Source organism: Apiospora hydei (assembly GCF_038363865.1).
Source record: "Apiospora hydei strain CBS 114990 chromosome Unknown utg000007l_segment0_segment0, whole genome shotgun sequence".
Lineage (NCBI taxonomy): Eukaryota > Fungi > Ascomycota > Sordariomycetes > Amphisphaeriales > Apiosporaceae > Apiospora > Apiospora hydei.
This window is the reverse complement of record NW_027117366.1, coordinates 1,476,599-1,503,694: the sequence shown is the minus strand read 5'-3', so window position 1 is coordinate 1,503,694 and position 27,096 is coordinate 1,476,599. Positions and strand designations below refer to the sequence as shown.

General features: G+C 54.5%; 9 protein-coding genes across 9 annotated transcripts; 5 read left to right on the top strand and 4 right to left on the bottom strand.

The window, feature by feature from the left end:
• Positions 1–22: 22 nt before the first annotated feature.
• Positions 23–1,579, bottom strand: PG997_009537 (uncharacterized protein; the record flags this gene model as incomplete). Its single annotated transcript, XM_066813852.1, has 3 exons — positions 23–385; positions 437–793; positions 1,331–1,579. 3 exons carry the CDS (start codon positions 1,577–1,579, stop codon positions 23–25), a joined length of 969 nt encoding a protein of 322 aa, XP_066665814.1.
• Positions 1,580–2,806: 1,227 nt separating this feature from the next.
• PG997_009536 (uncharacterized protein) lies at positions 2,807–3,263 on the top strand (the record flags this gene model as incomplete). Its single annotated transcript, XM_066813851.1, has 2 exons — positions 2,807–2,979; positions 3,041–3,263. The coding sequence occupies 2 exons, from the start codon at positions 2,807–2,809 to the stop codon at positions 3,261–3,263; spliced, it is 396 nt and encodes a 131-aa protein (XP_066665813.1).
• An 84-nt stretch (positions 3,264–3,347) lies between these two features.
• On the top strand, positions 3,348–3,908 carry PG997_009535 (uncharacterized protein; the record flags this gene model as incomplete). The annotated part of the gene is made up of 1 exon (XM_066813850.1): positions 3,348–3,908. The coding sequence occupies one exon, from the start codon at positions 3,348–3,350 to the stop codon at positions 3,906–3,908; it is 561 nt and encodes a 186-aa protein (XP_066665812.1).
• A 440-nt stretch (positions 3,909–4,348) lies between these two features.
• On the bottom strand, positions 4,349–6,241 carry PG997_009534 (endoplasmic oxidoreductin-1; the record flags this gene model as incomplete). The annotated part of the gene is made up of 3 exons (XM_066813849.1): positions 4,349–4,356; positions 4,415–5,999; positions 6,137–6,241. 3 exons carry the CDS (start codon positions 6,239–6,241, stop codon positions 4,349–4,351), a joined length of 1,698 nt encoding a protein of 565 aa, XP_066665811.1.
• Positions 6,242–8,421: 2,180 nt separating this feature from the next.
• PG997_009533 (putative cyclin-dependent kinases regulatory subunit CKS1) lies at positions 8,422–8,949 on the bottom strand (the record flags this gene model as incomplete). Its single annotated transcript, XM_066813848.1, has 4 exons — positions 8,422–8,452; positions 8,516–8,574; positions 8,640–8,784; positions 8,840–8,949. The coding sequence occupies 4 exons, from the start codon at positions 8,947–8,949 to the stop codon at positions 8,422–8,424; spliced, it is 345 nt and encodes a 114-aa protein (XP_066665810.1).
• A 1,858-nt stretch (positions 8,950–10,807) lies between these two features.
• Positions 10,808–13,568, top strand: PG997_009532 (uncharacterized protein; the record flags this gene model as incomplete). The annotated part of the gene is made up of 5 exons (XM_066813847.1): positions 10,808–10,900; positions 11,250–12,000; positions 12,054–12,496; positions 12,550–13,105; positions 13,156–13,568. 5 exons carry the CDS (start codon positions 10,808–10,810, stop codon positions 13,566–13,568), a joined length of 2,256 nt encoding a protein of 751 aa, XP_066665809.1.
• Positions 13,569–14,477: 909 nt separating this feature from the next.
• Positions 14,478–15,965, top strand: PG997_009531 (sorting nexin-4; the record flags this gene model as incomplete). The annotated part of the gene is made up of 3 exons (XM_066813846.1): positions 14,478–14,756; positions 14,839–14,968; positions 15,037–15,965. The coding sequence occupies 3 exons, from the start codon at positions 14,478–14,480 to the stop codon at positions 15,963–15,965; spliced, it is 1,338 nt and encodes a 445-aa protein (XP_066665808.1).
• Positions 15,966–16,690: 725 nt separating this feature from the next.
• PG997_009530 (uncharacterized protein) lies at positions 16,691–19,250 on the bottom strand (the record flags this gene model as incomplete). The annotated part of the gene is made up of 3 exons (XM_066813845.1): positions 16,691–17,465; positions 17,519–18,150; positions 18,198–19,250. 3 exons carry the CDS (start codon positions 19,248–19,250, stop codon positions 16,691–16,693), a joined length of 2,460 nt encoding a protein of 819 aa, XP_066665807.1.
• Positions 19,251–21,656: 2,406 nt separating this feature from the next.
• Positions 21,657–26,799, top strand: PG997_009529 (uncharacterized protein; the record flags this gene model as incomplete). Its single annotated transcript, XM_066813844.1, has 3 exons — positions 21,657–22,874; positions 23,110–25,064; positions 25,119–26,799. The coding sequence occupies 3 exons, from the start codon at positions 21,657–21,659 to the stop codon at positions 26,797–26,799; spliced, it is 4,854 nt and encodes a 1,617-aa protein (XP_066665806.1).
• Positions 26,800–27,096: the final 297 nt, after the last annotated feature.

The window sequence follows — 27,096 nt, the reverse complement described above, 5'->3', positions numbered from 1 at the left end:
ATCCGTCTGCCGCTGAAGTCCATCATTCCCGGGGGATGTTAGCAGTGCCTTGCAGAGGAACATGCTTAGTGAGCGAGTCTTGCACGAGCTCGTTGGGCGTGGCCTTCAGAGCCTCCATGTTGGTGCTTTTCACGGCCTCGATTGGTGCATATTTCTTGTTGAGATTGCGCGAGGCCAAGGTTGCATCGAAGGGACCCTCATGATGGTACGAGTGGCCAAGGATGTTGTCAAGCGTGTCAATCGGGTCGGCGCGAGGCAAAGTCGTCTTTCTCAAGTGAGGGCCTCTCTGGGCGGCCTTGTTCTCTTTCTTGATTTGCTCAAGAGGACGGTGGGACATATCGCCAGGGAATCGCTGGCTGAGAGAGGCGCTTCTACCCAGACTGGACTTCATCGTGTTAGATCGCCGGGTTGGACGTGTACGTGAAGTTGGTTGGACCAGGCTTTGGGTGCGGATAGGCTTGGACTCCTGAGGCTGGGCTGCCTGACGACGGGGCTTGGGCTCTTGAAGTTGGGCTTGCTGGTGACGGGGATTGCGTTCTCCAGTAGCCTGTCTGTTAATGCGACGGAGTTCTTCCTCAGCTAGCCGCTGGGTGTCGTTGTAGGTGTCGTTGAGAGTGTCGTCGTGAGTGTCGTTGTCAGTAACGTTGTCAGTAACGTTGTCAAATTGGGCTTGCTTCAAGGTTTTGAGGCTGCTGTGGTGTCTAGGAAAGACAGTCTTCACAAACGGACGACCTGGGCCTTCGAAGTAATTAATATCGGGCTCTGTGAAGGGCCCGTTCAATTCTTTCTCGGCCTAGTTGCATGTCATATGTCAGCCTACATCATTTTCCGAAGGAGCAGACAGAGTTGCTGCCGCAAGGCACACGCGTCCCTTCGTAGCCATCTGCAGTCTGCCAGCGGTAGTGGGTGTCCCCGGTGCCAGAAGGTGGGTGTTTTGCTTGGGGTATGATGTAAAATGATAGACGGAAGCAGGGACGGTTCGGCATGTCATTAGGCAGGGCCCACCGTGACGCAATGGGCGGCCAGGGGTCCCTTGCTGAACATCAAAAAGTCGCATTTTGGTGGAAATTCCACTCTGCGACAATGACGTCGGCCCAATTAGACAGCGGCCGCCAGCGACTAGCAGCACCGGGCGGCAGAGGCTAGCCAGGACCCTGTGTGCCGCAGCCGTGGTGCAGAGGTAATAAGATACACAAATATCTTCGATGCAGGTTGGGTAGGATGATGCTTGGGTTTCAAAGTGGGACATGCCCGTGACCGGCCGGCAAGGACGATAACAGATTGGAAGAAAACGAAGATGAAGAAAAAATGTGAAGAAGTGTACACTTACCTGGGCTTTCCAGCGTCTCTCTCGGTCCTTCATGCGCAGAATCTCAGGGTCGTTCTTCTCATCAATGTCACTCGTGAATGTCTTTCGCAGAGATCGACTAAGCCGTCGGAACACGCCTGGCTTCTTCGACTCCTGGGCCTTGGGATCGGGAGTAGATCGACCATTATCGCCGACAGCATCGTCATCGGCGATGTTCTGGTAGCTACCCTGGCCGCCGTTGCCGCTAGCTTTTCTCTCATGCGAGACCATCTTGGTGGACCTTTCAATGGTGAAAGACTGAAGTGTCGGCGACTGTCGTGTTAGAAGATTGGAGACACGGCAGGTTCGATTTGATATCGACGCTGGGTGGCATGTGGCAGGCACGATACAGCACGAGATTAAAAAATCGTCGATGCCTTCGTTATACCGATTCGGTATACAGATTCGGTATACCGATCGGCCGATGCAATTGTTGTTTAAAGATAGGGACGAAGTCGGCGATCTCAACTGGGAATAACTTTGTGAGGGCACTGCTGGTACTGCAGTGTTGTTATTGATCTGGTTTACCGAAACGGTTTCCGACCACAGGACCAACTTATCGGACGAATGCACTTGAAAACAAGCCCGGGGATATTGTACCTTGGTTTTGAATTGCCGGATAACCGATTGTTTTTAATAAAGGCTTTGGACAATTCACCATGATTTTCTATGTACAACTGCCAGTTCAATCGCCGACACTTGTTCTTCACCCCGCGTTGACGGATTGGTTCATGTTTGCCTACGTCTATCTTTACCGGAGATCTGATATTGACACACACCGGGCATTATGCCCCGGTGTTTCGTCATGGACGACTTGCAGTCGGGTTCAAGAGTTCCTACATGTAGCCGGATGGATTTTGGTTGCTCGCGATGCAGACGCTGGAGCGAAGAGATTTGTGAACTTGACAGCCGGATATGAAGCATAACGTGGGTTGAATATAGCGAACCCCGGCCGGGGGTGGACTGCTGGTCATTATATTCAAGTTCAAAGTACTTCCCAGAACAGAAGACATCTGGATTGAGTCAAGATGAATCCCGCTTGACGTTAGAAACATTGAACAGTGGCATGACTAAGAAGGCAGGTTCATCTGATGTTTCACCTTCTTCTCCCGGATCTATGTACAGTAGCAACCTACCCCTCCCACCGCCCCCAGTTAAGCCAGCCCTACAACATCCATGCTCGCTAAGTGGACCTAAAGCCATGTGCCTGGCAGCTTGGAAGCAGGGGCCAGCGGGCACTACGCAAGCCACTTTTTGGACTTCAACCCATCCAACGCGACTAAAACAGCATCCGTCACCGTGTGCCTCTGCGGCTCTGCCCCGATTTGTATACTTCTCAGGAGACGGTCTAAGCCCACCAACCGCTTTTGTACAGCACCCATGTTATAGCACCGTAAACAACTGTGGACCTCACCACCAGAGAGGCATGTACAGCAGCAACCTATCAACCAATGTGCCATGGCCTTATTAGTAGACTACTCCTCCTCGGAGTCGGATGCTGCCGCCTCTGATACCGAACCCGAGGCCAAGAAGCGCAAACTGCAAGCCCCCTCGCCGTCAACCGCCACTACTGGCCAGGACAAACCCAAGAAGACCACAGGCACCGCCAACACCACCAATAGCTCCGTTACGTCACCGCCGAAAGGAGCAACCCCAACAGCATCAAAACCAACCCTACCCCCCACTCCCCAGCACCTTCCACGACCTCTACGCCTCCACCGTCCGCGTCAGCACCCGCGACGACCCAACCCTGCACCAGGGCCGCAAGCGGCAGAACCCGCACGTTGCAGGCCACTGGCCGTCGCACCTATACACGGAATGGCACCCCCACGATCACGGGCACCTCCCCCGAGTACGAGACCCTGACCGCTCTCCTGGACGAGCTCTCATCTTCCGCCTCTGCTGTAGCCCCTGACCTGGAGTTGAAGACGTTCCTGACCTCGGACCTCGGCGCTCCGCTCCCGCTGCACATCAGCCTGTCGCGCCCCTATCCCTGACGATGGGGAACAAGGACGACTTCCTGGACGCCGTGCGGGCGGCGCTGGCCCGCGGACCGGGGATCCCGGCCTTCTCGCTGCGGCCGACGGGGCTGGAGTGGCACCGCACCGCGGAGTCGGCGCGGTCGTTCCTGGTCTTGCGGGTCGAGTCGGTGACGACGACGACGACGACGACGATGCGAGAGGCGGATGCCGAGGAGGGTGCAGCGAAGAGGAAGAACCGAGAACTGACGCAGCTGTTGCGGCGATGCAACGGCGTTGTTCAGTCGTTTGGGCAGCCGGCTTTGTATGCCTTTGCGGACGGCGGCGGCGATGACGGAAGCAAGTCCACAATGGATGTTGGGGACGCGTTTCACATCTCTGTCGCTTGGTCTTTCGAGCCGCCCACCCCCGAGCTGGTCAACCTCACCAGGCAAGTTTTCGAGTCGGGAAAGAAATCATCATATCGTGATGCAATGCAAGACATGCAGATTCGGGTGGATGGAGTCAAGGCCAAGATCGGAAATGCGGTGACACATATTGCGTTGCCCGAGGCAGGGACCAAAGGTCTCTTCGGATTATAGAGTCGTGTACACTGAATCAATGAATAATATGTCGAGGCCTGAGGCTAATGGCTTTAGATTCTGTCTAGTATATATCTATATATAATAACATGCATACGTGCTGGAAACGATTTGCAGCTGTAGATAACATACATCACACTCCATATGTACATACAGACGATCCTGACTATGTTGGAAAGCAGTGCTCGACCTAGGAACGCCAAGATCCCTTGCAAGTGGAATACAGTAATGAATTCAAGTTTCTAAACGCTGAAAACTCCGGTTGTCATTCGGAAGGCATGCATGCAACCCATGGTTACAAGAAAAAACACCTTTGTATCAATTAGCACGCAGATCTTTCTATAGTTCATCCACATTCGGCCTGTGGAAACCCCAGGCTCTCGGAGTCACAGGCAAGCCGATATAGAATTCCCAGAGCCGATTGAACTCCTCAATGACAATCAAGAACCTGTCATCGGCAGTCAGTGAATAGTTAACACTATCTCAGAGGGGTTTTAATGACTTACAAGCTCCTGGGAAAGCTGGCCCAACCCTTGATGACATATTTGAAGGCCTTGACGACACGTTCAAACTCCTCTTGGAATTCGTCGGCAACCGTTTCCTTTTAGACTCCTCTTTTTGGGATTCATCGCTGCCGGCCCATTCGTCGTCTTCTGTCTCCAATGGTACCTCCAAGGGTTCCACAGGTCCAGTGCCAGTGCCTACCGCATGTGGCTTCTTGGCCCGATCCGGAACAGCACTCTTTTCCTTCTCGGACCCTTCCAGGAGGTTTCGGAAGTACCTGACGTGCGCCATGGAATTGCTCAGCCTCGAGTAAGTGTTGAAGAGGGCCACCAACTCTGTGCGCTTCAAAACGGGGACTTCTTTGCTCTCGTTGTCGAACTCAAACAAGACCTTGAGCGCGGTGCCGTAGCCTGCGGTTTGCAGTTTCCCCCACAGACGGCACTTGTCGCAGCCGACACAGTCCATGATGCGGCTCACGTTGCGGAACCGGTTGCGGAAGTCCTCCTTCAGCGAAGGTCCCTCGCCGTTCTTGAACATGAGGCTCTCGTCGAATATTTCGGGCACGCTCGAGGCTCCTTGCGTGACTGCAAGGACCTTCGCCTTGGTGTCGGCATCTTGGTCCCGATCGCCCGTGCAGTAAGTATAACCCTGGAGATGAGAACCAAGTTTGGCAATGGCACGCGTAAGCAGAGCATAGTTGAAGTACAGGTTCGAGAGGCGTTCTGGGTGGGTGTGCAGGCGATGATAGTAGCACTGAAGGTTGGGTTGCCATTCGCCCGTTGTCTGGTTGAGGTATTCCCAGCAGATGTGAGCCGAGATGCTGGTGTGCATGCCCGAGACGACTCGATAGAACACCCGCTTCTCAAGGCATTCGTCTTCGTATTCGAGGCCTGCTGAAGCTGAAGCCTGCATTTGGTTGTTGTTGAACTGCTGTTCCAGCATCTGCTGGCGACCGGCATCCTGCAGAACAGCTCGGAAATCATGTGCTGCCGGGCCCCTGGGAGCTGAGGTCATACCCAGCGAGGCCGAGTGTGGGAAAGAGGACTTCTGGAAGCAGTTTTCCCGATATATAGCATCCCATACCATCTTGGCGCTGTCTCCAGTGTATCCCGTAAAACGTTCTGGGTTCTGGACCAGAGAAACGTAATCGCCCTTGGCAGTCGCGCTCTCGTCCTCGGGGACACAGTAGTCTCGTTCGTCGCACTCGTCATCGTATTCCACCACGCAGCTCTCGCCCACGTTCTCGCCCAGGAGGCCCTGTAGTGGTTTTTGCGGTCGTTCCTTTTGCAGTTTCCTGCCTGGGTGTTTCGCCAATGGCCCTTCCAGCTTCCCCAGCTCACTCGCGCGCCATATCTTGGGAATATCCTCCTCATTGTCGAGCGTAGCCACGGCGCAAGCCTGGTTACCGCACATGGCGTCCTCGTCGCTCCAGAATGGACATGCTTTGTTGAATAGGTTCAGACGGTAGTGGGAGAAGAAGTCTGTTCCGCGTGTGAGGTCATCGACAGCAGGTTTCACCTTCTGGTTGAGCGCGTCGAGCGTGGAGTACGAGGCGCACGCATCAGACACGATAGACTTGGGGGAGATCTGCAAGATGGTTCTGTTAGAGGCTGGGTCTCCACGGTGACGCTGGGATGGCGTTCCTGCGACGGCAGACGCAGCTGCAACCAGGCAGCTAGCCAAGAGAAGGAAGAAAAACATGGAAGGATTCAAGTGCGACATACTGCGCAACTGTCATCTTGAGCTATAGTGCTAGAAGGTTTGCACTGGACAGGCGCACCCCAGAGCGTGAACAAGGACAGGTAGAAGTGTTTCGCAGCCGGCCTCATGGCGGGCAATTGATCCGGGAGGTGGCCAGGCAATATATGCGTGAATGTGACGCCTGAGAACAGGTGGTGGGTAGCAGGGTCGTATGCGGAGGTCGAATGCTGGCCTCTTCGGAACCGGCCAAGTGATCGTGGTAAGGGGAGGTAGGTCCCAACCTAGAATTTGGCTGTAACAATAGGTGAAACGGGGTTGCTGTGCCTGAGTAGGTATGGATCCCGGGGTCCGGTTGACAGGTTGGCCAAAACGTCCGCCGACAGGTAGGTAGCAAGTGAATGGAGGACAGTGAAGCGAGTGCAAAGCTGTATGACAAAACGGGCAAAGGCACACGATCGCAAGCCTACTCCGAGCCCAAATCAAGCTTAATCAGGAAACGAGCGAGTTTAACCTTGTGATGGGAGTTGTCTGTCATGCAGACGGGAGTTGAATGGAGGGCGACAAGGTGGTTTAAATGGCACGTTAATCAATCAGTGGGTGTACGTTTATTAAAAGAAAGATCTACATGGTTGCATGGATGGGCCCGGGCCTTGGGACGAAACATTGGCAAGTGAATCGTGTTCTTTTTGCCTTTGCCGGCTTACCAAGCCCCAGGACCGACAAAGGACTGATATGGCAAATATCCTCAACTCAAGATGCGTCGTCATTGGATGACATGGTTCGATCCATGGTCCGATCTACCCTTTGCGAAAGGCGAGCCAAATCCAAGTCCAGTGTCCAGAAGTGCCGTTCCCGTATTACGGATTACGGGAGGCAATAGATTGGTTACCTCTTCCTTCTTGACCTCTCCTGAGTCCTGAGCCCTGGAGCCGGAGCCTTTGCTGCTTGCCTGCTTGCTCCCTAAAACTAACCGGGTGCTGTACGTACCGCCAACAAGTAACGTCTGGCAGCATTATCCATTTCAACCAGGACCCATCTCGAGTTGCTGTGCTGCACCATCCCTCCATCTCTTTACATAATGGCCCGTTAGCTGGGTGCTTTAAATAGCAATGGCCCTTATAACCCTGGGCCTTACTAACACGAAGTCTGTACTCCTGGGCATTGTACTAGCCAGGTATGTAACTTTAGATGATAGGTGGCGTACCTATAGGTTAGGTAGATCCTAGTTACGTAGGTTTAATAGATGTGATGTGTGAATACTTGTACTTACCTACCTAAAGTAGCCAAGCAGTTTCTCAGGCATTATATAATCCTGCCCTTTCTTTCTGCCTCGATTTTGCCTGATGACTTTGGGAATTCGCGTTCCTTGAAATATGCCACGTACCCCCTTCCACTCCTATCTGCTGCGCTACACCTACCTGGCTGAGCTAAGGTGATGTGGCAATGCTACGAAATCAGGGGTCTTGGCTGCTGCCAAGATGATGGAGAACATGCCCATGTCCGCCAAAAACCATAACGACGTTGGCTGGTTATCGTCATTCATGTCAGACACAGATGTGGTTTGAAGACTCATTATGCAACCTTTCTATTCGGATTGCTATGTATCTCTCTAGTATTAAACCAAGCGCAACTCGGGCACGAAAACTGACTGGCCTGAGAGTTGTAGTCGGTGTCTCGGTGAGGATATAAGCCTTGTCTCTTGGGGTGCAGGTGTGCCGATGTGCATGTACTGCCGCTTCCAGAGCTGACCCAGATGGGATGCGAGGTGGGGCAGTATCAACGATCAACAGACCCCTCCATCAATGGACGGCAGAAAAAATAGTAAATAAAAATCGCCTTTTCCCGAGACGTCCATTCCATACATCCCTCACCTTGAACGCCAGCCAAACTCGAGCCGAACAGGTCCATCTTAACTCCAAGAAGCCCTCTTGCACATACGCCTGATATTGGACCTAAGTAAACCATTACTTCCTTTATCCCAGGTCAGATGGACCCTGTCGATATATCGCCCGTGACCCCGCCATCTATCCATCAGACTTCCTCCTCATACCGGAAGCTGCACTTCCCTTCTGGTTGGTTCAGGTATTGTATCTAACCTACACTGAGCAGCGGGTGAAGCGAGGATCCTGTCGTGAACACGGGTGTCGGGAGAGCGAGTGATCAAAAGAAGAACAGCCGTAAATCGTCTCGAACCATTACACCGTAAAAATGCAAATGTCGCTATGCAGTCGTCGGCTCTAATTAGAGTACAAAGAGGAGGAGAGATGCTGAGCAGCCGCGGCGGGGTGGTCATGTTGCAAGGAGTGGATCACTGGGGAGGTTGGTAATTGAGCGGTCGCCTAAGGGGGTAAATCGCCTCGTTAGCATGGGCTTCGGGGGTGCAAGACAAGCGGGCGACTTACTTGAAGAGTAAGATGTGAGGCTCTGGTTCGTGGACCTCATAGTGCTCCCATCCCAAGCTCTGTGGGCGCGGTGCGCGTTAGCCGAGTTTGCACTACGAAAGACAAAAACAGTCAAGTGCCATACCTGGGTGATACCGATGGCGCGCCATTCATCCTCCCACAGGAGCTTTAATGTCCCGTGGGATGGATCGTGGTAATCTTTCGGGATGGCCTTCAGCATGGCCTTGGGCAGCTGGACATGTCGATACTCGTACTCGCTATCCGAGTAGCTGGAAGGCCTTGTTAGTAATCGATGGCCTCATGCTGTTCGTAGAGAACTCTTACCGAGCAGAATAATGGATGGAGTCGATGAATTCCTCAAGTCGCGCCCGCTCATTGTCGCTGAGAGGCCGAGGGGCCTTGTTGCGACGGCTCGTGTCGATATCCATAGGCATCTTGACTCTTTGGTTACTGTCGCGTGGAAACTGGATGTTGATTGGAGTTGTAGGCTTCAAAACCTAGCGCAAGCTCGGAGCTGCCACAGCGATCCAAGACGAGGGAAGAATGGAGCGCGAAGACGAAGCGTAGCAGATGCGCAGTCAAGAGATGATGCCGGAAGGGGTGCCAACCAGAGGAGAAAACGGGCCGGGGGGTTGTAGGGAGAAGGCTGCTGGTCGAGTCGCGTGGGGTCGTCGAGACTTTTCGGACGAGGCCTCTAAGAGCCCAGCCAAGTCCAGCAGTTTTGGAACAGAGAAAAAAAATAGCCGACGATTTCGTGCCTCAGAGACCAACGGTGACGACCTGAAACATACAAAAAAAAAGTCGAATATCAGAAGGGGCGCTGAGGAAGTGCTTCTGGTCAGGAACCAACGGGAACAAAGAAAGAACGAGTCAGGCGCGAGCAGTCTGGTATCTGCGGGTGGTGTTTCTGCTCAAAAATGAGAAGTACGGTCAATCCCAGGCTGTACTTTACCTCAAATAAGGAAGCGAGTAGTTGAGGTTGGGGAGTGGGCGGGGTGATTTAACTGGCCCATTCCCCAATTGAGAAGTAAACATTGCGAGGACGCACTAGCCAGCCAATCAATTCCAGCCGTGGGGTTCCTTGTGCAGACGGCCTCTAGCAGCCACAGTCTGCATTTGCCGTGCATTCAACAATCATCGACTACCTCTACATACCTACCTACCCAGGGAAACTAATAATAACCTACCGTTTTGTTGTCAGAGAACATGTGCTCCAGAGTTTCGAATCATATATCCAGCTCGGAACATGCTATGGGCCAAGTACATACATACCTCGTCATCAGCTACCTACCTACCTAGGTAGATACCATGGGAATACCCCGATAGCACCCGGCCTTAGGTACTCTTTAGCTCATGTATGCCATTTTGGATGTAGAGACCTCTCTGGACAACATTATACGCAAGCCATGGATATGTCCATGAGCCTGTTTCGTTGTTTTATACCCCACGGAGAAACAAACCATAAGCTCCTGATCCCAGGATACCGAACACTAAAGCATGAGAAATCTACAGGCACGTGTAGTGCTGAACTTGCCCAACTTTCTATTCTCACTTGGTCACGGCCTTTCTGACTTCGAATGTCCCTATCAAGGGTGGAAGAGGTACGCACTGTAGGTAAGGTAGACCTTGTTCATATAGCAAATAGTAATGCCATACGTGTATGTATCATGCACAACTCGTTTACATCTGACACTGAAGGTCCTGCCTTGTACCCTACCTAGGTATGTACATGTAGGTAGTAGTTGAGTGTCAAGCCACAGCCAGCATCCAGTTGATCCCTGCGGTCAGCAACCTTGGCAGCTGGTGGTCAGCTGGCAAAATGAGGCCTCATCTCTGGCACAGCCAAACTTTCTGCTAAGTCTTTGGTGCAATTGCGCAGTAATGCAGATTTGCTCCGAGCTGGTAGATATCCCCATTTGCGTGCACTTACAATCCAATTGATTCATGCACTTGTAGCGGGCGACTTTTGTTTATGTAGGAGCCCCGGCCGATGCTGCAGCCTGTACCTTGCGTACTGGACTTAACCAACTGGATTGACCCGCCAAGCACCACCCCCAGCAAGCACACACACTGCGACTACCACCACCTCAACCACTATCCCATCGCAACGCCAACCAACCGCTCCGATCGCGTGCAAATCGTCGCGTCGCCGCATCGCCGCATCGCAACCCCCATCGAAGGCGCATTGCTCTCCTACGGTCCATTCGCCGCGCAAACTGGTAACCATATATTCACCTGGTCACGCCCCGCCGGCTACTGCATGCTTTTCGGATCAAGTCCCACCGCGTGAAGATGGAAAATAAGAGGAAGGCGAGCGGTGCTAGCGGTATTGAGAACGGAGCCGACACTCCAGATCGCGCTGCGAAGCGTCGCAAGCTGCAAGAGGTGAGCCTCGACTTTTCTCTTTTCTCACATGGCGCGCCGCATTTTGGACGGCGCGCAAGCTGTCCAAATACTCATTGAAGGAACATGCATTGGCACCAGCAGTGTGCCTGCCCAACTGCCAGCTGGACTCCAGAAACGAAGATGCAGGTCTTCAACTTGGAGGAGTCTGGATGAAGAAGGGAAAAGATGGGCTTAGCACTTAGTCCAAGCACCGTCTTCCCCATTCGTTTTGTTCCTTGAACCTCGAAAACATAACGCTCCAGTCTGCATTCGTCATTGCTAGCTGCGTGTATTGCATTTGCATTTTACAGCTCCAGCAAGTTAACTAACATCGCCATTCGCGCTCTAGGAATTTGGCGATCTAACCAAGGGAGAGACGCCTCAGTCTACAACAGCATACGGGCACAGTATCCTCGAATCTATCAGGAGTACGACAGATAAGAAGTACGTAGATAAACCAAGCATGCCTACCACTCGCCTCATATCCCCACGCTGCATTCGCTGCATAGCTCCACGACTAACTATATACCTTTCAACATCGCAGTGGCCGCAAGGTTGCTCCCTTTTCGAGAAACTCCCCAGCAAGGCCGACGACCCAGACTACTACAAGAAGATTCGTCTGCCGCTGTCGCTACAACTCATCGAGCGGAAGCTGAATAAACACGAATATCCTACTTTATCTTCTCTCGAGGGCGATTTCAAGCGTCTGGTCTCCAACGCCAAAGAGACCAATTCGCGCCAGTCCGAAGTCTTTAGTGACTCCGAACGTGTGCGCAAGGCTGTCAGTAACCTCATGGTCAAGTATAATCCCGCCTATAAATCTGGCAACTATCAGGCAGTTGCAACTCCCCTCCCTCCCAGTCCGGGCCCAGATGACGCCGAAGATGAGGACGAGGACGAGGACGAGGATGATGCCCCTGGCGAGGACGAGGTAGACGATACTCCGACGAAGGCGAACGGGGAAGCAGTCGCCAACACAGGAAATGACGAAGATGCCGAAGGCGAGGAAGAGGAGGAGGGAGAAGAAGACGAGGACGATAATGAGGAGGAGGATGAAGAGGATGAGGACGGTGACGACGAGCCTGAGCCTACCCCGATCAGTGGAAGAGGGGACGCGGGGGTAGACCCTCCAGGAATGCTGCTACACCTCAAGCCTCAAGATCGGCCTCTACTCAAGCTAAGGGTGTCGACTCGTATGACGATGTCTCGTTTGAGGGCTTGACCTTCCAACAAGCCCAGGAGAAGATTGTCGGGGACGTGTTACGGAAGAAGGATGACAAGTATGCCCCCTATGAGCCCCCCTTTAAATCTTTACATGTGCTGACCATGATAAAAAGCGATTACAACTATTTCGAGGCCTTCATCTACTTGCCTGCGCGCTCGCTCAAGGACTATTACGAGATCATCGCAGAGCCTATGTCTCTGAAAGCCCTTCATAAGCAAGTTCGCGGTCAGCATGGCCGGAGCCAGGCTACTGGCGTCAGTGACTTCAAGTCGTGGGCAGCATTCGAGGACCAGGCCAGTCTCATATGGAAGAACGCTTACCACTACAACGAAGATGGGAGCGAGATCTTTGTAATGGCGCAGGAATTAGAGGTACTTAGTTCAAATGGCCACCCCTTGTGTACCTCACTGCTAACTCATTGAAGGAATATATGAAGGGGCTGATTAGCGAAGCTAAGCAGCATGTACAAGAGCCCCCTCAACAACAGAAAATCAAGCTCAAGGTGCAAAATGCCGAGAAGCCCGCCCAAACGCCGGTGCATCCTAAGAAGATCACCATCCACGTCGGCGGAAAAGGCAGCACGGCCGCGTCGCCAGCGCCAGCAACTAGCCAGACAGGGGATAGCGAAGGAACTCGGAATGGAACCCCGATAGGGCGAGCGCCGTTTGGCGGATCCAACGTTGCCCCTGTCAACACCAGCCAGCTGGAGAAGGCCCGAAGTGTCTCGATTTCCGGGGCCTCGCCGAGTCCATCGGCAGCTGTAGCGCCAACCGGAGCCATCAAACCGGAAGAGTTTGGCAAAGCGTTCCCCAGCATGCCCGCGCAGATTGGTGCTACGACAACGCAACAACAGTTTGCTCCCTTGTCACAGTCTACACCTCCGCCGGCGCCTTTGCCTGTTGTCGCCCAACCGCCGCCGCCGCCAAAGCTGACGGCGGCAGATATTCTGGAGGCGCAGAAGTACCGCCCACGACCAATCAGTAAGTTACCTAATTCCGTTTGGTCATACGACATACTGACGTAGACACAGAGGAATACGAGGCTTTGATGCCCAGGTTGATCATCACTTCACACCCACAACTGCAGCTCGAGAACCGGCTGGGCATGACGATCCCTGCAAGTCCCTCCGAGACGCAGCAAGAGTTTGTGTTCAACGCGCCGGCCAGCTACTACCGCCTTCAATTGCGGCCACTGGTGGCCCCCTTCCTCGAGACTCAGCAGCGCGAGTGGAAGCTCAACGTTATGCACGACTTTACTCGGGTTTACCCCAGCAGCGTGGAGAGACGAAACGAGCCCGTGTTTGACGTGAACCTGCGTTACGGAAGCAACCGGCTGGAAGTCAGCGTGGTGGCAGCGTCACCCAAGGGAGAGAAAGGCCCGCATGAGGTGGGGATGGAGATGGAGAGGCTTGTGATACACTTTAATCTTCTGAAGCACCACTAGAAAGCTGGGGTGTGGAAGCCAGGAGAAGTGCTCATGCTGTGGATTCTAAGCGGCGTCTAGGATTGCTGGAGGAAGGCGAAAAGGCCAGGCATGGGATTTTGTATTCGTATTTGATATTCCTCTACGATCTGCCATGGGAGTTGGTGGACGATTTCTCTAGTATGTAGATATAGCAAAGGCAGCGGACGGTGCAATAGAGAGTTGTTGGCATCCATTATAGAACCAATGCTAGCGCGTTCTTTTCTTGGTATTATTCTGGCCTAGTGAGTATCAGCAGGGGACAGTCATGTTTTATCGTTATCATCAGGTCCATTGCACATAATGTGCCTGGAAAGTGGTGTATGTCCACATGCACATTACATGCAGCCGGGCTTCTGGTGCGTAGGAGTAGGAGTACAGCAGGACTAGGAGTGGGAGTGGGAGTGGGAGTGGGATTGGCCGTGGGAGCTTTCTCCCCACTAACACTCGATAGAGAGGGTATAATCGTCGTCATAGTGCCAAGAAGCTGCACCAGGCCAGCCCCGGAGTGAGGACTGGAGCTTAAAGCTGTTCGTGGCTGGTCTCCACCTGCCCTGATTCCCTGGAGCAACTGCAGTTACTGCACTACTGGCGGCTGTACTTACGCGTAGCAGGTACCTGTCGCCTGCCTGCTGGCCCGCCGCACATGTGTTACGCATGCGCCGACTGCCCGTCCATCACCGTCACCTCCATCCGACAAGCAACAATTGACAACCATCCCCTCAAACACCACGCACGAGCGTCCTCTGAACTTACGCACAATAAGCCGAGGCCTTCAAAGAAGAATACCGCCTAGTCGACATCATTCTTTCGACAACAATCACTAGATCTACTGCTGTTACTTGCTCGCGACCGAGAAGAAGCCGGCCCAGACCGGAACTCCACGCAATCATGGCGGTTATCGATCAGCAAGACAACTTTTCCAGTATATCCTGGCACAGCGACCAACACGACGACGACGCCGGTCTGGCTGCTGCGAGCTCGCCATCCCCGACATATGAACACAGCCGTTCCGACTCCTCGCCTGCAAACCACCCGGAAATCGAAGGGAATCCCGAGAGGCTGGATCCTGGCCTGTCTGGCGATATCCTCGAGTGTGCCGTGTCAGAACCCCGGAAGGAGAGCGACGGCACCAAAGACGCTTTTGTATCGTATCTGGTCACCACGAGTGTAAGCCGCCCATCTGCCGACTGTAGTCAAATCACCCGCTGCTTACCAAAGTCCGAACTAACCCTATAATATACATCAACAGTCCACATTCCCTTCATTCCAGAAGTCTCAATTCAGCTCTCGCCGCCGGTTTACCGACTTTGTATTCCTTTACAAAACCCTCTCCAAGGACTACCCGGCATGCGCGGTCCCTCCTCTGCCCGACAAGCAGCGTATGGAGTATGTTCGCGGGGATCGCTTCGGCCCCGACTTCACCCACCGTCGAGCCTTCTCTCTACAGCGCTTCTTATCCCGCCTGACGCTGCATCCGATACTGCGACGAGCGCCGATATTCCACACCTTCCTCGAGTCCCCGACTGGAATGCCACCATGAAGAGCCGCTCCGCGCGCACGAGTGTCGGGGCGGAGCCGGGCACTGGTGGCGTATTCGACAACTTCGCTGATACCTTCATCAATGCCTTTACCAAGGTCAACAAGGCCGACAAACGTTTTATCGAGGTGCGGGAGAGGTCAGACAAGTTGGATGACGACTTGGGCCATGTCGAGAAAGTCATTGCGCGGGTGGTGCGGAGGGAATCGGACCTGGAAACCGACCTCCACGACCTTGCGGAACAGTTCCAGAAACTCATCGTTCTGGAGCCCGGCGTCGAGAGTAACGTCCACGCTTTCGCCGCTTCCATCGAGGACACGGCCATGGGCTTGCGCAAGCTAAAGGACCATACCGACCAGGACTACTTGGGCAGCTTGCGCGACATGAGCGCCTACTCCATCGCGCTCAAAAACCTCCTCAAGGCGCGGGAGCAGAAGCAGCTCGACCACGAGCAGCTGACCGAGTATCTGAATAAATCCACCCTCGACCGCGACAGCCTGGCTTCCGGGTACGGTAGCACAGGCGCCGGCGGCTTCATCCGAAGCAAGATCGAAGATGTGCGCGGCGTCGACCACGAGGCCAGCCGCCGCGAGCGCCTGCGCAAGCTCGAGATTCGCATCGACGAGCTGACGACGGAGGCCGAGCGCGCCCACAAGACGAGCGAGATGTTCGACGAGGAGGTCGTCAAGGAGGTCGTGGATTTTGAGCGCATCAAGCGCATCGAGCTGAAGCGCCAATTCGGTGGCCTCGCCGAGGCTCACGTCGGCTTCTATACGGACACCATTGATGTCTGGGAGCGATACGTCAAGGAGATGGAGGGGACTGTATCGGCTGCATGAGGACACGACAGCATATGCTCCTCGCATGCGCATATTAGGTAACGAATAGCTGGGAAAGGAGAAATGAATGAATCGCGAATATGAGCTGCGTATCGATGGGTGGCCAGGGTCTTGAGAAAGATGGTGCTGGCCGAAATGGCAGGGTACCATGCATTTTCCATCTAGAAATCAAAGCAGTTTCCAAGACCAACGCAAAAAGGGGAGGGCAGGGCAACGGTTATTCGGTCATGAGTTGTTTGTTTTGTGTCAGTTTCTGGACGGTCCGGGACAGAAGACCGCATGGAGTTTCTAGGTAGGTTCTTTGTTATTCATGATGTACGTAGGTACGCTTTAGGAACTTGAGGATATTGCTTGTCTATACGGTGAACTTGTTACGTGACCACTACATCCTTCTTACTTCGGTCTCGCCTGTTTCCTCCACGCAGGCCCATCAAGTCGGACGTACCCTGTTATGTAAGTAAGTAACCTGGCACGTATATGAACCCAACATACAGTACGGGGTACGGAGATATCCAGAAGGATGGAGCTAGAAATGCAATTCCAATATATGCTAATACATCCAAAAACGCCATGCAAGTGCTATAGGAGCGCCGAGTTTGCTTTGGTGCAGAGACCAGTCATTTTCCTAGGAGAGTGCTTGGGCTGAATCTCCTGTGGTCCTTCCTTAATTTGACAGTTGTACAAACCATTTCAAAACAGCAGTTTTCATACACAAAGCTACCTCTTTAACGGCTGCTGCCGGCCAGGAGCCTCGAACCACCTCCCTTTTCATTGTTGGCGTCCTCGTCATCACTGCTGTCCTCGCTGTCCAGATTCCGCCGGCTCTGGGTTTGCGGCGGGATAGCAGTCTCCTGCTCATCCTCGTCATCGCTGCCGCCGGCGAATGCGTCATACAGCTCACCGCCACGCGTGCGTCGCTGGCCGCCCTTCTCGCCGGCGGCGCCACCGCCCGCCAGTCGCTCGCCCTCCTCCTCGTTCAGCAGCTCGAACTCGTATGCATCGCGAGGACTGTTTCGGAGGCGGCGGCGACGCATAACGTACCACCAGACGCCCAGGCCGACCATGAACAAGACAATCAGGCCCATGGCGCCATAGATCCAGGCCAGGGTGTGCGGGGCCGCGCCGAAGGTCGGAAGGAAGGACGGGAGCCAGGTGCTAGCGCTCGAAGTAGCGGCAGCAGCCGCGCTCGTACCGGTAGGAGAGGCCATGGCGGGCTTGGTAGGGCGATGGGGATGATCGGATGGCAGATCAGTGGGATGGGTCACAGGACTGGTTGCTTGGGGATCGGCGGGGAGTGTAGTCGTTGCCGCTTCCTGGGTCGTGGTCTCGACGTCGTGGTTGGCATCATCTTCCTCGGTGGGCATGGGAAGAAGGCTGGCCTTCGCAGGGTCAATGGACTCGCCCCACAGCTTCAGGTGCCAATCGACCCAGACGCCCTTGTGGGCGTTGACCTTGGTGTCACGAACGATGACGGTCCAAGTACCAACACCTTTTTCGCCCCTGTGCACATATTAGCGGCCATTTAGCGTCAATCAGATCAAGGCTGTACTTACCAATGCACTACACTCATGAAGGTCCAGTCACTGTAACCCTCTTTGCTATCATCCAGCTTGCGAGTGGCAGAGAGGTGACTGACAACCTTATCGGGGCTGATAAGATCCACGCTCAGATCGCCGCGGTAGCCATGCTCAACATTCATGGTCACAGTGACATGCTCAAGTCTCGCCAGGTTAGCTTTCTTCAACATGTCAGGGGTAACGTCAAAGCTGACAGCCAAGCCCTTCTCGCCTTGAGGAATGGCCTGACGGACATGAATCCAGGGAGAGAAGAACCAGGCCTGAGGCTTGACTAGCTTCCACGTCTTGGCGGCCTCCACGAGCTTGTAGCTATCGACCTTGCCATAGCCAAAGGTGTGGCTGAACTTTTTACCAATGCTGGTAGTCTGCCAGTCATACTCAGGTTGGTCAAGATCAATAGGTACGGCACTTTCCAGAGCAAGGTATTGCATGTCGCGCCAGGTCAGGTCCTGGCGTACTTCGAAGGCAAGCGCAAAGATGCCGGCAGCCAAAGGAGCTGCAGCAGACGTGCCTCCGTGGCCGTTGTAACAGGCGTTTTCTCCCACGTCAGTTGTGTGGATCGCGTCGCCGTCTCCACTGCTATACGTAACAACGAGCTGGGCGGAGCACTTTTCCGAGTAGTAGGGTGCTGCCCCTTGCGATCGACGGCGCCAACAGTGATACTGTAGATGCTGTTCGTGTAGCCATCAAAGTTACAGTTGTCCTCACTTGCGGCACCGTTGCCACTAGCGAAAACGTAGATGGAACCGAGACCGCCCCGTCCGTTCTGAATTCCATTCAACATGGCAGCACGGATAAGAATTCCTGGCGCATCCATAGATCGTCCATCGTCCGGTGGACCCCACGAGCACGAATAAATCTGGTTGTGCTGGTAGTCGTAATTCATCGCGAGAGCCTCGTCTTGATCGGTAATCAACTTGCTGAGAATGCGGATACCGGCGATCTTGGAATCGTAGGCAACACCCACACCGCACACGTCATTCCTGGCGGCCGACACTTCACCCGCGCAGCGAGTACCATGCCGATCGTCAGACAACGTTGGCCGGGGCTCGGGCCGTTGATCATTGTAATCGTAGCTTCCCTGCGCATAGTAGTTTGGTTTCAAGTCGTTGCTGTACATATCCAGACCATCGTCCACAATAGCGACCGTGGCGTTCTTTCCGGTGATGCCGGAGAGCCAGACGTCCGTGACGTTGACATCGTGACCAAGTTGGACGGGGTTGAACAGATGCCATTGGTCTGCGAAAATGGGATCGGTAATGCTGAGCTGTGTCATGACAGACTTCTGGCGTGCGACGGCCTGCGCATTAGGCTCCTGGGCACGCGGCGCAGGGTAGAAGCCAGCAGGACGTGGCGGTATTATTCTCTTGTGCATGGGTTCGTGTAATTCCTGTCTTTGGTGGAACTTGATGCTGTCGACTAGGTCGTGGCCGCCCAATGCCCGTTTCCGCTTACGTTCTTGTACGGCCCTCTTAATGACGTTCTCTTCCTGTTTGACGCCCTGGAAGACGTGGTGATGGGCCAGCTCGCCCATGGGTCCTTCGTACCGGAGGCCTAACCGTGCAGCGGCATGTTCGGGCTGAACTCCGCGCTCGAGATGGACAACATAGTAGTCGTGGGCGTTGTAGTCGCGCGGCGGTAGCATTCCAGCGGACCCTAGACCAGCCAGGCCGCCACCGATAAGGCCGAGGATCGAAGATACCTTCATGTCGGCGGGGGTGGGTTTGAAGCAGCGTTATTCGGAGATTGTGCGCGGTGACAGTGTCGTAGAAAGATGCTTATAGAGGACACGGGTCCTCGTCGCAGGATGCGACAATGGAGAAGGGGGCAGCGGCGTGATGGCGTTCGGCTCGAATCATGCAGCACGACGCAAGTTTGCCCCTTTGATTAGTAGGTACTGTATATAAGATAATGGAACAATGGAGATGGGTGGTGTCGGAGTGCTGATTGTCCACATGTACGCAGCAGACTCGAGAAGTCCGCAATAGCTAGGAGAGAGTCTCTGGCGCCCGTCAGAACCAAGAGAAGAAATTGGTGAGAAAGAAGGTGAACGTTAAAAAGGAACAGACGTATTGCGAAACGTTGGTAGATCGGGAGCAGGAAGGCTAGGTACAACGTGCCGACTGTCTAGGTTAGGTGTCGTTTCACAGGTCGTCAACCAGGAGAGAGCGAAGCCAGGACCCTGCGAAACCCACAGTGGCGCTAGGACGCACTGTGGGCTGTGGCAAGAGCCACGCTAAAACAGAGGCTAAGCCGCCATTTAGGGGACATTCTTTCAGGGGATTCTCTGTGTACTCTAGGTACTCTAGTGCTCTTCCAGTGCCCCTGGCCAGCGCGGGATCCATCCCAACACATCTGCAACTGGCTCAAACAAATGACTGATGGGGCCTGACACATCTAGGGACAACTGTCGTAACTCTATCTAGCTCGATATCTCGGGGAAGCTCGAGATCACAGCAGACCTTGTTTATGCGTTTCAAGTGTTTTTGATTCTACACAGACAGCGAGTACCGTAGAGGACGCACGGGGTACATGTAGGCAGGTAGATACACATATGCTCTGGGCGAAGCTGCAGAAGCCATCCATCAATAGACGGCAATGGCCAGTCAGCCGGAAGAACCACCTGCCAATACGATGTCTTCTGCTGTACGTGTCCATATGGTGGTCCGTCCGAACCAACCAGACACGGCGTCGAGAAGGATTCGACTGCCGATCTATATATAGGTCATCTGGGAATCTTACTCCTAAGGTGGGTATGCACAGGCAACACAAGGCCTACCACTGCCTGCTCCCGTTGAAATACGGCTGTATCCAGTAAATAATTGGCATAGGCCAACCACGGGAAGCTCAACGATAGCTGGGTTTTCCATGGCCAATGCTGTGTGGTGAGGTGCCGAGCAGAAAAGCTGACGAATGTCTTACTGGCCACAGCTGGCTGGCGAGACCCATTGAGAAGGACGAAGCGTGCACTGGGCACCAGGCGATGGGGGTCAAAGGAGTGTGTACCTGTTGTTATCTGGTTTTGGCCCGTGGTTTAAAGGGGGACAAGGAGTCTTCCAATTGCGCTGTGAGTCGAAGGCTTCCGTACGAAGTATATGTCCGTATGCGATTGAGGTGATCCTGGTTGCCCCAATAGAAGAGGAAGAATCAATGCAGGCGGGTGTTCCCGTTTACAGACGCCTTTGCATCTTAGCCGCATCCTCTGTTGGCCAAGAAGTCAATTGATCTGCTGGTGTAAACGCAAAATGGAAAGCCAATGTTTGTCCTTTCTTTTTATTATCCCCTTCCCTCCCTCTCGCCGTGGAGGATAGATAACCATCATGAATTGTCGTCATTACACCAGGAGGACGGGGTCGAGTGTTTGTCGATCGCCAACCACCAGCTTTTCCTGCCCAAGTATCAAGTTGAGTAGACCATCTTGGCTATGATAGGCCAGCTGCAACTATCCCCGTCGGGCAAAGTGCTTGCAGGAATCCATTTTCGTCGCGATGTCCAATTGTCTTTCGTTTCCCCGTTCCTTGAAGCCGGCCGATTGTCCCAGCCCTCGGGACTGAGACCTTGGAATATACTCGCTAGAGATGAAGCTATCATTAACCCCCCGGGCATGGGTACGGGACCCGCAGCAGCATCTTCCCGCCTTCAGACAAACGAATCGCAAGTTTTCGTCCAGGGCCCGGTTCCTGCCAGGGTCGTAAGCAAACCGGCCAACCAGCTTCGTTCCACACACTCCCCCATGTCGCGCCGGAAGCTGGAAGCTGGAGCTGGAGTCGTCGATGTCAACCTCTTTCTTTTTCCCTTTGCCGTTGGCACACGCACCTATAATCCCGTCCTTTTATTACCTGCACTCAAAGGGACATCCCAACCTGCAGCGGAGACGCGCGCGCGTGTGTGTTGGCATTGCATCCATCTTTTTCCTACTATGGGAAGCTCCATTGATAGTCTGCCCAGTCTGCCCAGTCTGCCCATCCAGCTCCGAACAGCGCACGCATTATAGTGAAGCTTGACCAACCGTAGCGAATTGGTGTATTGATACCCAATCACAGCTTCGCCTGACCTTCTTTTCCCCAGAGCTCTGCTGGCCGAGCCCACCGGAATCTTCTGACTCGCACCCAGCATGTCAGGTCCAGCGCCCGCTCCCTACTGGGGCAAGCTACCCGTTAGCAAGGTCCGTCGAAGTAGCGGCGATGACTATAGTCCCTCCCATTCCCATAGCCGCAGCCAGTCCCTTGACGTTACCAGCCATCCTCAGCCCAAGTCCAACCGCACTTCCCTGCAGACTTCGCAGACCGATGCGCCCACCGATCTTTCATATAGCCCCCTTGCCTCCCCTGTAGCTTCCACCTTCAATCCCTCTGGTCTCGCCCCTCGTCCGTCCTCCCAGTCTTATGCGCAATACGAGTCCCCGCTGGACGTAGCAGACAGGCGCAAGAGACGAAGTGCGCGCAACCAGGACGATTTACTAGACGACACGGCCAGAGCGACTCCTCCGGCCGCCCCCGACGTGCCTCGAGCACCTCCGATCAGCTACAAGAATCCGTATGGCAACGGTCGTGCCTCGCCATACACCTTCACCGCCTCCGGTCAGCCGGGCCCACCGCCATCTGCGCTTCAACGCTCCATGGCACAAGCAAGAGCCACGGATGCCGATGTAGATATACATCGCGGATACCCTACCGAAAGACTATTCGGAGCTACAGAGTTGGAGTCCTCATACCAGGACTTTGATGAGGAGGACGAGCTTGCTGCTAAGCGCGCAGCACGAGCCGCAAATTCCGGGGCGAAAGGGGACGTCATTAGAACCCACTCAAGGAGGCAGTCGTCAGGCATGGCATTCGATGATCCCAGCCCCTCGAAGAGACGGGGCTCGCAGCGGCAGCCGTTTGCCGACGATCGGTCGCCGCTGCAAAAGCTTGAGTTGACACTCGACAGCATCACCAAGGAGGAGAAACGGGCACGAGTTGAGGCTGCCGAACGTCGCGCAAGGGCAAAGGCTGCTGCCAATGCCGCTGCCACCGCTCAGCCCGACAGCGGCCGTAGTGTTAGCCAGCAAGGATACCAACCAGGTCAGCAACAAGTCCGGTTTAGAAACAGGAGAGCGTCGGTCGGCCAAGAAGACCAGCGCAGAGTTGTTGTCACAGATCCAGTTGAGGCCGTTCCTTCATCGGCAACGAAACCTACCTCCTCGCATGGCCCCTCGACGCCCAGATCGCAGATCCCTGTGCCCAAGAACCGCAATATCCCGGCGTCTGAAAAATCCGATCTCCCCCAACGCAAGTTAAGCTTTCGTGAAAGGGCAGCTAAGAACGACGCCAACCTTATAGGGGAGGTGATAGTGCGTTGCCCATATCATCACCAAACACGACGCCCGGGGGTGGAATCGCCCTGACGCGCAATGGCAGCAACAAGCTAAAGAAAAATCCACCCGGCGATCCGTGGTATAGCCGGCGTGTAGAGGCTGAAGAAAGGTTTGCTGCTGTCAATCGTCGTGGCGATGACCCGGAGGGATGCTGCAAGCGTCCCGTTGGGCTGGGCATAACCCCCAACCTTTTCATAATGGCGATGACCAGAAACCTCCAGCCAGGCGCCGGACTTATGTCGAGGATGAGACAGAAGATATTGATCCGATGGGAACGAGGGGCCCTGATATTACTGCTATAGGGGTGAACCGATCTTTATCTCTGGGACCCGATGGTCGGCCCCCGCCAAGTGCTAGGCCACTGCCAGTGCCACCAAAACCGGCAACCACGAAGTCGGTTAAGTTCCCTGACCAGGCGTACGGCACTCCTCTACACTCAGAAGACAACTTGGACAACCCCGAGCACCATCGCTTCCGCGACTTCATGCACCACGAGCATCTTCAACCAGGTCATGGCCTGTATCGGTCACCAAACTACCTGGATGAATGGAGGAAGGGCAACGTTGGTACTCTAGCTGGCGCGCTGCTGGACATCACCGCTGAAGTACCTGCGCCACCCGAGCCTTCTCCTTCTGACATGGACCCGCTAGATGCGCCCTGGTGGGAGACCAAAGGGAGACGCAGAGGCAGCATGTCTTCAAGGCCCAAGAAAGCGGAGGCTTTCGATGGTGAATACGATGAAACACAGGCACCGACACGGTTTAAGCCGCCACTCCACCTGAAATGCGGCCCCTTACTGAGATACTGTGGGCTTCGTCACGAGAAGACGCCCACAAGGAATAATCGTAATGGTACGGTAGTGGACAAGGAGATTTGGCGAGGCAGCGTCATGATCGTGACCCAAGATGCGGGGTCCTCTTATGACATCGTCCCTATCCTGCGGCTCTTCGTCCAACCTATCGAGCTGTTGCCGCCGCCTCCAGAAGAGCTACGCGATGAACAGGCACTTAGGCCAGAATACGTAGATCCTATTGCGGGCATACCAAAGTTAGGGCGAAAGGGGGAAACCCTATATGTCAGACCTGTGGAGCACCTCGAAGAGGCGAAAGACATGTCGATGCTGGATCCCGATGACGGACTCTTCGAAAGCACCAGAAGTGCGCCTGACTTCGATGGTACCCCTGACCCTCCAGGCTCGTTTGCAGAGCGCAGGAAGCGCATCCAGGTGGACGGCGAGAAGCTCGGAAAATACAGAGATGTTCGGGGTTTCCGCCTCCATACTGAGCGGGGTTGCACCTTCTGGCGGTTCAACATCGAAGTTGAACTCCGGGATCAGCAGCAACGCATTGCCTACCGGATCAACAGAGGCCCCTCGCTAGGTTTCTGGGTGCCTGGAAGAGGCCAAGCCATGAACATCATGTTCCACAGCTGCAACGGCTTTAGTCTAAGTGTAAAATCCGACGACTTCAGCGGTCCCGATCCAATGTGGCGCGACGTTCTGAACAACCACCAAACCCGGCCATTCCATGTTATGATCGGCGGTGGCGACCAGATTTACAACGACGCGATAATGAATCAAACGAAGCACTTCAAGGACTGGCTCATGATCAGGAACCCGCTACACAAACACAATGCACCCTTCACTCCGGAGATGCAAGATGAGGTGGAAGAGTTCTACCTTGAGCGCTACTCCATGTGGTTTTCTCAAGGTCTATTCGGTTTGGCCAACTCGCAAATCCCTATGGTCAACATGTACGATGACCACGACATCATCGACGGATTTGGCTCGTACCCAGACCAGTTCATGAAATCGCCAGTGTTTTCTGGCTTGGGCGCTGTAGCTTTCAAATACTACATGCTGTTCCAACACCAAAGTGTGATGGAGGAAGATGAAAAGACCGAGCCGAGCTGGGTCCTGGGATGCAAGCCTGGCCCCTATATTCAGGAGCTGAGCCACAGTCTATTCATGTCGCTGGGCTCAGGAATGGCGCTTCTGGCGGTAGACGCGCGGACGGAGCGCACGAGGGATGAGGTTGTGAGGGAAGATACCTGGAAGAAGATAATCGACAGGTGCTATGCTGAGATTGCCAAAGGCCAGACGCGGCACTTGTTGGTTCTCCTTGGTGTGCCTATTGCCTACCCGCGGCTGGTCTGGCTTGAGAACATGTGAGTTGAAATCTAGTGCACTGCCGAATGAGCTTGACCACTGACCCATTTTAGCTTGACATCACGTTTGATGGATCCTGTAAAGGCTCTTGGCAAAGCTGGGCTTCTCGGCAACTTCTTGAACAACTTTGACGGCGGCGTCGAGGTTCTCGACGATCTGGACGATCACTGGACGGCCAAAAACCACAAGGAAGAGCGCAAGTATGTTATTGAGGATCTCCAGGATCTTGCTGCGGACAAATCTGTGCGTGTCACTATTCTTAGTGGCGACGTCCACCTTGCAGCCGTCGGCCAGTTCTACTCCAACCCCAAGCTGAAGCTTGCGAAGCATAAGGACTTCCGTTATATGCCCAACATTATCTCTTCGGCCATTGTCAACACGCCGCCTCCAGACATGATGGCAGACATTCTTAACAAGCGCAACAAGGTTCATCACTTCGACAAGGAGACAGACGAAGACATGATTCCCATCTTCACCACAGGCGTGGACGGGAAGCCCCGCAACAACAAGCGAATGCTTCCGCACCGCAACTGGTGTGCAATCCGCGAATACGTCCCAGGCAGTACACCACCTTCGACACCGCCCCCGGAAGACTCTGAGTACACTCTCGATGCCACGCCAGCTGGCAGCAAGAGCAACATCTTCCGGAGACTGTCGTTCTCCTCCAAGAACCGTGGGCCAGCATACCGCCCTGATCTCCCAGAAGAGAAGGATCGCTCGCGGCCTCCTATGGCCAGTGGCGGAGGACTGTTCCGCAGCCTTTCTCGCCGTGCATCGTTATCTGGTCCGGAGAAGCGGCCAGGCAAGCTTACACGGACATTATCCCTCGGCCGCGGCGACACAGCCAACTCCAAGGGCGGATTCTTTGCTCGTCGGTTTTCTACCAGCAAGAAGCGTGACGATGGTGGCATCAATGGCAGCTGGGGCGACGACTACAGTGATGAGGCCATGTATGATGATTACACGCCACCTCCGTCCCAGCCCCCGCAACAGCGGCGCACCCGTCCCACGGCCATGGAAGCCGCTGGCCCCAACAGTGATAAGCTCGCGCGCATGGGTCTTCGCGGCGGGGCCGGCCACCCGGTCGAGTTCGAGGTAGGCGACGACGCGTACTTCACCGCTCGTCCGCCGCATCGGTCGCACACCCAGCCCGTCGGTCATGCCCGTGACTATTCGCTGTCGCCGCCGCCGATGGAGCGGCCGCGGCCCTTCCACCGCACGCCCACGGGCCTGAGCGCGAAGCAGCTCCGCAAGAACCCGCAGCGGTTCGAGGTTGACGTCGAGGGCGGGCTCGAGATCACGCTCAACGTCGAGGTCAACGCCCGCGACCCCGCCGGCATCACGGTGCCGTACCGCCTGCTGGTCCCGAGGCTCGAGTACGAGTACCAGGGGGAAGACCCCGACGATGAGGAGGAGGAAGCAGCAGTGGCGGCAGAACGACAGGAGGAAGTCTACCCCTACGGTGACGAGGGAGCAGTCATAGACGACGAAGAGGACGCCGGCATCGAGAGGGAGCCCTACCAGCCGCAGCAGCCCAAGCCGGCGAGGCGTGGTAGCATCAAGCGCTGGTTTAGTGGCCGGCGCAGCAATAGCATGAGCGAAGGCGCAGGCGGCGCCGGTGCGTACCGCGATCATCGGTGGAGCGAGGAGGAAACGTATGGTCACAATCGACCCGACCCCCGCCAGACGGCCCAGGCGTATTCCGAGTACTGGAACAGGCCTGGCCACAACTAGAGCCCCGATTCTGTCTGGTTCCTGCTGACGTGTGTGGAATAAGCGTCCCACGCGTACAAGTAGAATTCAAGAGATGGCAGATACCCTTACTTTTCCTGCTGCTTCTTTTAATTGTTAGTATGGGTATTAAAAAGGATAGGGAAGGCGTTGGTGGCTTGCTGAGTTTCGAGCTTCCTAATGTGTTTTTTTCTTAGCAGAGGAAAGAATGATGGGACGAGCAGTGGTTACTATTATTGTTATGTCTTGTGTATGAGGTTTATGAGGATGATAAAGTTTATGAGAAATGCCTATCACTTG